This window comes from Erinaceus europaeus, chromosome 14 (assembly GCF_950295315.1).
Source record: "Erinaceus europaeus chromosome 14, mEriEur2.1, whole genome shotgun sequence".
In the NCBI taxonomy this organism is placed as follows: Eukaryota; Metazoa; Chordata; class Mammalia; order Eulipotyphla; family Erinaceidae; genus Erinaceus; species Erinaceus europaeus.
Genome location: NC_080175.1, coordinates 48842507 through 48851900, shown reverse-complemented (window position 1 = coordinate 48851900; position 9394 = coordinate 48842507). Strand labels below are relative to the sequence as shown.

The following is a 9394-nucleotide window of genomic DNA, read 5'->3' as shown; positions in this document are numbered from 1 at the left end:
GTTGGAGTGCATCACAGAACTTCCAAGGCCTCCAGAGATGGTAGGGCTCCCAGGTTTAGACAGGATCCACAATGAAATGACAGGGAAGCCTTTCACAGATTGGCTGATAGGAGAATCAGAATTCAGCCTGTTCCTCCCTTTTCCCTCCTCTCTGGAAGGCCCCTCTTCCACACCATACTAAGACCCCAGGATTGCTTATCCCAAGAACAGCTTCTGGGACTGCTACTAAAGTGAGTATTTATTGGAACAATGGACAGCTAGTTTGTGCACCTGCCCCTACCAGCAGGGTAGGGAAGAGCAGAGATTCCTCAATTACCAGGGGCTTTGGACAGTTTTTTCTCCAGGGTCCTGGGGGGTGACAGTGCTTCATGGACCACACGACAGATGAATACGTCCCCCCTTTCCCAGTCAAGTTTTTTGACCTCTAGGCGACTGTAGACAAAGAAGCCGGGGCTGGAGCCATTGGTCTTGCGTGGTGGCGTGGTGACCAGCTGGTGGATAGGAACCACATTCCCATTCTGTAGCCACTGTACAGATATGTCCTCAGGAAAGAAGTTCTGGGCCAGGCAGGTGAGTGTGACCATGGAGTCTTCCTTTGTTTCAGATGAGAACACGTACATGATGGGGCTGGCACGATGTTCTGCAGACATAGGGATCAACATTCTGCCTAGGCCCTCAGACCAGTCCCTCTCAGCCCCAGGCAGGACTTACCAGAGGTTTTGGTGATGGAGCGTTCAATGAGTGTAGGCAGGTCATCATGCTTCACATGGCACGTATAGGTCTCCCCTTCAATCCAGTCCTTGGCATCCACAGACAAGGAGGACACAGCACTAAATGTACCATTGAACTGCTTCCAGGCAGTGAAACCTGGTTGGTCCTGGGACTCCAAGGGATGGTTCTCCTTGCTCCAGATCATTTCCAGCCCATTCTTATTGGCCAGGTCCACCACCAGGCAGGTGATCTTGGGTGAATTGTGTATGTACAGGTCCAGGGGACTGGGTGGAATCAGGTAGGTGCTCACACCACGGGGCTCAGACTGTGCCTCTGCAGAGATGAGGTTATGTAAGGTCTTGCCACATCTGGTGAACCCTAGGGATGGTTGAAGGTGGGCATACTTATACCCAGATGTGTGTGTGGGACACCTGAGTGGGACTGTGGGTGGGGCATACCTATGACAAGATATGTATGGGGTATACCTGTGCCTGAGTGTGGGAGGGGTATACCTGTGTCTGGGTATGGGTGAGTCACACCTGTGCAGATGTGTAGGGTGTTACACTAAGGCTGGTGTGGTGTGGATGGGGCATACCTATGTATTTGTGGGTTGGCTGTCTCCCTATATGAGAGGGTGGGCTTTACCTGTGCACATGCGGGCGTGGTCCTCAAAATTGTGTCCTTGGTAGCTGACCCGGCAGGTGAAAGTGGTCTGGGCCACCCACTGGTCCTGGGTGATATTGAACTCACTGTAGGTGGAGGTCAGGTTGCCCTCCTTTTTGACTGGTGCCGTGTATGAGAAGGCATTTTGGGGCTCCTGCCCATTCTCTAGCCAGGTGACTTTGATGGCTTCCTCAGGGTAGCCAGAGATGAAGCATCGAAACTGGATGAGAGCATTGAGGTTACCACTCGGGTCGCAGGAGGAGTGGAATAGTCTTACAGAAGGACTGGTGAAGTTCTTGGGGCACACTGCAGAGAGAGAGAATAGAGTTGAGCTCCCTGAGACTTGCTAAACCCACCCCTCTCCCTGTGCAGTTCTTTCCCCACTAGACTTACCTGAGAAGGTCTTGTTGGAGGGAGTAGAGATGCCATGTCTCACACTGCAAGTGAATTTCTCTGCTGCCCAGTGGCCTGAGACATCTACCTGGCTGACAGTGGTGTAGAGGCCACTTATATCCAGGGTGTTAGGAAAGCTTATGATGTTTTTGTTCAAGGCCCCTGTATCCCATGACACAGTCACTGGGCCTGGCATGTAGGCTGAAACCAGGCAGCCCAGTGTTACTGAGGAGCTGTTTGTGATGTCTCCACACCAGGGGACCAAGGGGAAGACAGATGGCTCCTTCCTGTCCACTGAAGAGAAGGGATAGATCAGTGCCTCATGGACTTTCAACTGGTGTCTCCAGCTTTACCTGGAGGGACTGGGGTTGTGGGATGGAACTAAGGGGCACATAGGCTCCCCACTCCAGTCTCAGGGAATAGAGGGCTGGCTACTTTGGAGTCCTTTCATTCTTCCTTGATTCCATTGAAGGGATCTCTTATGAGCTCTGCTGCATCTCCTGAAAAATCCCTGCACCCCCATGAACACAGTATCCCCAAGGAATGCCTGTATCCCTATAAAAACATGTATCTGTCACCTGAAGAAACCGTATCCTCCTGTACTCCCATGAAACCTGTATCACTAAGGATTGTTTGTACCCCCATAAGCTCATGTGTCACCAGAAGAAACCCTGTACCCATTTGACCCCCTGTATTACCATGAAGACTGTATCCCTAAGGAACTCCTGTTCCCTTATAAGCCCATGTGCCCCCTGTGACCCCATTAACCTCCATAAGCACTATCTCTAAGGAACTGATGAACCTTCATAAGTCCATGTGTCACCTGAACAACCTATGTGTCCCCTGTGACCCCCTACACCCCCATGAACCCTTCCCCCTTAACCCCATGCTCTATGAGCCCTTGCCAGAACCAGTTGCTCTCCCCTCTCTTGGCCTCCTTGACATCAGTTCTGAGTATCTGGAATGTAAACTTCTTGGGGACTGGACACTGTGCCTGTGCCTCCATGCACAAACTCCTGTAAAGGAAGAAAAACCCTGCTCCCCATAAACTACCAGGATGCCCCCACCTATACCCAGAACCCCACATTTAGGCATTGATGCTTAAGACAAAGATACATCTAGATCTCAAAGTCCAGAGACATTAAGACCCCAAATTCATTCATTTCTCCCTTTGTTCTTTCTATTGAAAAGATGAATGTTCCCATCAGGGTCACTAGCACACACCCCAGCTCACTTTGTGGTTTTTCTGTGGAAAGTCCATCTGCTGCCTAAGAGGGGTTGCTCCCTGACCCCTCAGATCCTGGGTTCTTTACCCACTTTCCTTTACTGTCCCCTCATTTAACCATTCATACTGTCCTCCCAGAAGAATATAAGTGCAGAACGAGAGATAGCAGCCATGACCCATCAGAACGTCCTCTCTCCATACTGGATAGACTTTACACTGCAACCACTGTGCCCAGATGTAGTACACTCTGCACTGAAGGACCAAACAGACAGTCCTGTGTCATGACAGCAGGGACAGCTGCTTTCTCTAGCCCAGCCTAGCCCAATGAACTCTGCTTTTGTCTGCAGCTTCCCCTGTACAGTAGAGACAGAGAGACCTTAGCTCAGGATAATCTCAGCCCAGTCCAGGCCTGTTCAGTTTAGTCCAGCTCAGTTCATCCTGGCCTAGCTCAGCCCAGCTTGGCTTGGCTTGGCTCAACCCACTGTAGTTTATTTTAACCCTTCCTGGCTCAAACAAACCCAGCTCAGCACAACTCAGATAAGTGCAGCTCTTCTGTGTCTAACCACTCACTGTTTGTCTCATCCCAACTCATGCCCAACTCTGTCCACTTTAGCCCAATGCTGCCTATGCCAACCCAATTCAACCCTGCTTAGCTCAAACAAGCCCTGCTCAACTAAACTAAGCCTAGGCCAACTAACACCAATTCTGCCAAGCTTAGCCCACTTCATCCCACTCTGACTACCTAGCTCAACCCTGTCTAGCTTAATCCAGCACACTCAAGTCAGACAACCCACTCCTGCCAAACTCAGTAAAGCTCAGCTCATCCCAACCCAGCTCAACCATTTACAGTATATCTCAACACAACCCAGTCTAGGTAAGTCCCATCCTGTCCAGCTCAGCCCTGCTCTGGCTCTGGCCTTTCTGTCCTTGGTCCTAACTCAACTCTGCCCTGTTCAGTATATCTAAGTTCCGTCAATCTAAGCCCAGCCAAACTCATCCCAGTTTTGCTCATCTCAACTGATTTCAGCTCAGGCCCACCCATTCATGGTTTTCAACTCAGGAGAGAATATCCTGGGAAGTCCAGCCTATTTCTTCCCCCACCCCACTCTCTGAGCTCAGCTCAGCACAGTTCATTATAGCTCAGCTTAGAAACTGAGCCCAGTTTAACCTACTTCTGCAAAGCACAGCCAGTCTGACACAGTTCAGCTCAGTTAGACCTAACTTACACAACCTAGCTCAGTCCAGTTCAGACTAGCTTATCTAAGTTTAGTGCAGCTCAGCTCAACTCAGTCTAGTGCAGCTCAAGCCTGCATAGTCCATTTCAGTTCAGCTCAGTCTTGTTTAGTCCTGTTCAACATAGCTTAGTCCTTTTCAACCCAACCCAATCCAAACAACTCAAGTTAGTGCCACTCAGCCCAGTTCAACCTGGTTCAGCCTAGCTCAACCTAGGTAATTTCAGTTCAGCTTAGTTTGGCAGAGAATATCCCTGTCCAGTTCAGAAATTCTGTCCCATTCAGCCCATTTCTACTTAGTTAAGCTCAGATCATTCAAGCCTAGTACAACAGACTTTACTTGAGAATTTCAGTGCAGTTCAGTCCATCTCAGCCCAATTCAGTCCAGGACTAGCTGAGAGCAGCCCATCCAGGAAGAAGTCCAGTCCCCACCCCACTCACTGACCCCAGGATGTCTTGATTCAACCCAGCCCAACCCAGCCCAGGTTAGCCCACTCTACTGGAGTTCAATGCAGCCTCATAAAACATGTGTCAACCCAGTGAGCCAAGCAGGGCAATGCATTTCACATGCCATCAACTCTCTACAGTTTCACAGTGGCCAGCCCTGGTACCCACTGTAGGTAGGTACTGGACAGTGCAACTCAGTTGACCTGCTCAAAAACTAGAATCTAGACCAGCAGGCCTGTACATCTGCATAACCAGAGCATGCGAACTGCTCAATTGGTCTTCCAGAAGATTTGCTCCTTGCCTTCCCAGTCAGCTTTATCTGGCTGCCCCCAGCAGTCTTCCCAGCCAGTACAGCCCTTGAATTTCATTCCATCCTCAGCAAAAATTGGCTGAGGAGAGTCCAGATTGACAGACTGGGCTCAGTGATCCCAGGGCATTTCATGTTTCTGCCACACTGGGTCCAGCTCAGCCCACACCCCCTTCAGTCATAGAGAAAATACTGACATAGTGCTACAAAAGAGGCCTAGCTCTCTGCCCTGCAATGACTAAGCAGGGTCAGCTCTAGGTTCTGCTACTAGCCATGAGGACATTAGCTGCCTGTTGTGCCACCACCCCAGAGGGCCATCTTTCTGCTATGTTACCACCCAAGAAGGCCAGATCCCTGCTGTGTCACTACCCCAGAGGGTTAGCTCTTTACTGTGTTATCACCCAAGAGAGTCAGTTCCCTGCTGTGCCACCACCTCAGAGACCAGATCCCTTTTGTGTGACCACCCAGTCATCTCTCTGCTGTGTCACCACCACAGAGGACCAGCTTCTTGCTGTGCTATGACCTTGGGGCCAGCACCCTGCTGTGCCACCACTTGAGAGGACCATTTCCTGCTGTGTCATCACTACTGGAGGACAGCTCTCAACTCTTCTGGAATCTGAATTAGTTATATGTTTTCTGGCCAATTGGTAGTTCTAACCTTTATTTATTCCTTGTCCCTGATGCTCTTCTCCCTGCCTTTCTAGGTTTCCCCCCCTTCTTGTCTTCTTCTGGGGAGCTTTGCACAGCATCTTGGTGCCCTGTGTGCCCAGTCCCTGGAGGAGCAGCAAAAGGCAAGTTGTGAACTGTACTCATAGTCTACACGCAAGGGCAGTGCTGGCTTCCTCTCTGTCTGTGCAGGGCCCAGGAGGCCTGACTGCATTGTTGCCAGAGTCTGCCTGGGTTGGGTACCTGGAGATGTGTCTCCTCCATCAGAGGTCACGATGAATGATGTCCTGTAGCCATTCTTCTGCAGATATCTGTCTGCAACTCCCAGGACAGTCTCCAGACAGTAAACCCCCAGCATTTGCTGTTATTTTTACATCCAGGCCATAGATATGGGGGTGCTGCCTCAGTGCTCTCAGCTAAAAATGGGCTGGGAACTCCCGGGCCTCACCTAGCCTGGAAGGTCCCTTCCTCTATTATTGCGAAGTCCAGTGAACAACAGTAGGGTCCTAGGTCAAGCCTTTAATGTGGCCTTCCCCAGGGTCCAATATCCAGCTCCATCTCCAGACCATCAGGCTGCACATGCCAGGATCCCCATGCTGCCTAGGAGGGACAGACCTTCTTCATACTAGAGGAGTCCAGCCTTGCTGTTCACATGCCCAAAGCTAATGGCAGCATTCCAAGTCCATGAGACTGACATTACCTTCCTGAGTCCTGCTGGATGATACATCCCTGGGCCTGATTGTGGCCATGGTGTAGTCTCACTGGAGGATCTGTGTGGAGAATGATTGGTAGGCTTTAGATCCCTGGGATGCTGGGGCTTGACCATAATACACCTGAGGAGGAGGAGCTTGGAGTGGCTTCTCAGAGGCATGTTAGGATGCCTACACCCTACCAGGCTGTGCTGATCTGGACCTGGCCACCATGCTGTTATCATCATGCTCTATGAACCCTGCCTCTCCAAGCCCCCTTAAACTATGAACTCAGATCAAAACCTAGGGACCAGCCACTAGGTAACATGGGTCTAGGGACTTTCCAGAATTTGTAGAGGGAGATATTAGGTTCCCATGTCCTACATCCATACATCCAGAGTCAGTGGTTATCATGAGCATCAGACAGGCCCTGCAGACCTGGTTCTGTTGAAGGACATTTGGATATATTCGGAAGATGGAAGGCACTGACGATGTGTAAAAAACTCAATGTGCCTTCTTTGCCACATATATGGACTACATAGTGGTATCACATGAGAATGGCAACAACGGAGTCTTGGGGCGTTCTGGGATGTATTGTCTCTCCATCTATATTTTTTATTTGGGGGGATTGTTGGTTTACAGTTGACAGTAAAATAAGTAGTTGGCACATGTGTACATTTTCTCAGTTTTCCACATAATACTCTAGTCACCAATCTAGGCACTCCTCTGCCATTATGTTTCAGAATCTGAACACTCACCCCACATGCTTCAGAGTCTTTTACTTTGGTGCAACACACCAAACTCAGTTTAGGTTCTGCTTTGTGTTTCCCTTTCTGTTCTTTGTTGACTTCTGTCTATGAGTGAGGTCATTCCATACTCATTATTCCTTTTCTGGCTGATCTCACTTCACATGATTCCTTCAAGCTCTATCCAAAACAAGGTGAAGAAGTTGAATTCACCACTTTGAGCAGCTGAGTAGTATTCCATTGTGTATGAATATCACAAATTTCTTAGCCATTCACCTATTGTTGGACATCTAGGTTGCTTCTAGGTTTTGGCTATTAAAAATTGTACTGTGTGGGGAGTTGGGCAGTAGTGCAGTGAGTTAAGCACATGTGGTGCAAAGTGCAAGGACCAGTGTAAGGTTCCTGGTTTGAGTCCTGGTTCCCCACCTGCAGGGTGGTCTTTTCAGAAGCAGTGAAGAAAGTCTGCAGGTGTATATCTTTCTCTAACCCTCTCTCTCTTCCCCTCCTCTCTCAATTTTTCTCTGCCCTATCCAACAATGACTACATCAGTAACAACAAGAATAACTACAACAATAAAAAAAAACAAACAAGGGCAGCAAAAGGGAAAATAAATTAATTAAAAATGTTTAAAAAATTGTACTGTGTGAACATAGGTGAACACAGAATTTTTTTTTTTTTGGGTGTTTGACTCCTTAGGAGATATCCTTAGGAGAGGAATTTCAAGGTCTTAGGGTAGGTCCATTTCTAGTTTTCCAAGAATTTGACAGACTGTTCTTCATAGGGATTGGACCCATTTCCATTCCCACCAGCAGTGAAGGAGGTTTCTTTTGTCCCCACAACCTCTCCAGCATATGTTGTTACTATCCTTTCTGATGGTTGGCATTCATATAGGAGTAAAGTGGTATCATGTTGTCTTTATTTGCATTTCTTTGAAAATCAGTGGATTGGAGCATTTTTTCTTATGTATGTTGGCTTTTTGAATATCTTCTTTGGTGAATATTCTGTTCATATTCTCTCCCCATTTTTGGATGGGGTCATTTGTTTTTTCATTACTGAATTTGATGAGCTCTTTATATATATTTTGGTTACTAGCCCTTTATCTTCCATATGGTTTGTAAAGACCCCATTCTGTAAAGGGTCTCTTTGTTTGGATGGTATTTTATTTTATTGTGCATAAGCTTTTTAATTTTATGGAGCCTAATTGGTATATTTTTGTTTTAGTCTTCCCTGAAATTGGATTTGTATAATTGAAAATGCCTATAAAATTGAGATGGGAAAGAATTTTGTTAATATTTTCCTCTAAGTATATAATAGTTTCTAGTCTAACATCTAAGTCCTTGATCCATTTGGAGTTTACTTTTGTGTGTGGTGAAATTTAGTTGTTCATTCATCAACCCAATTTTTCCCATATCATTTGTTGAAGAGACTCTCCTTTTTCCATTTATATGCTTGTCACATTTATTGAAGACTAGATGTCCATAACTGTAGGGACTATGTTCTAGGTTTTAATTGTATTTCACTGGCCAATGTGTGTATTTTTGTTCTAGCACCAGGTGGTTTTGATTATAATGACCCTATAATACAGATGGATATTTGGGAGTGTGATGCCTCCCTTTCTGTTCTTTTTGCTCAAGATTGTTTTAGAAACTTTAGATAATTTCTGGTTACAGATAAAAATGTGTAGCTTTTGTTTTATTCTTCAAAAAAAGTAGGTGGGACCTGTCAATGCTCATGTTCATCAGCAATTACAGAAGCCGGAACTTCCACCTTTTGCATCCCATAATGACCCTGGGTCCATACTCCCAGAGGGTTAAAGAATACGAAAGCTATTAGGGGTGGGGAGGGTATACAGAGCTCTGGTGGTGGGAAATGAACTCCTCTTATCCTATGGTCTTATCAGTGTTTCCACATTATAAATAAACACATTTTACAAAAAAGTGGAGGTACATACTCTTCCTTGAAGGTTTTGTAGAATTCAATAGTAAAAACATCTGGTCCATGGCTTTTATTGTTGGTGAGGTTTTTGTTAATTGTTTCAATTTCTTTCACTATGATTGGCCTGTTCATATTTTCTAGTTCCTCTTTGTTTAATTTTGGAAATTTTGTATGTATCTAGAAACTCATTACAGATTCTCTACATAGATGAAGTATAGTTGTTCATAGAAGCCTTGCACGATACTTTGGATTCCTGTGGTGTATGTTGTGTTATCTCCTTTTTCATTTATAATCTTATTTATTTGAGTCATCTCCCCCCTTTTTTTTTTAGTAAGCCTAAGTAAGGGTTTGTAGGTTTTGTTTACTCTTCATAGAACCAA

At 46.7% G+C, this 9394-nt stretch overlaps 1 gene segment (V, D, J or C); it reads right to left on the bottom strand.

Moving 5' to 3' along the window:
• Positions 1 to 226: 226 nt before the first annotated feature.
• LOC103121435 (immunoglobulin heavy constant epsilon-like) lies at positions 227 to 6002 on the bottom strand. The segment is given in 5 exon segments: positions 227 to 640; positions 712 to 1044; positions 1357 to 1680; positions 1768 to 2061; positions 5888 to 6002. Coding segments are annotated over 5 exon segments (1398 nt in total).
• Between the last annotated feature and the right edge of the window lie 3392 nt (positions 6003 to 9394).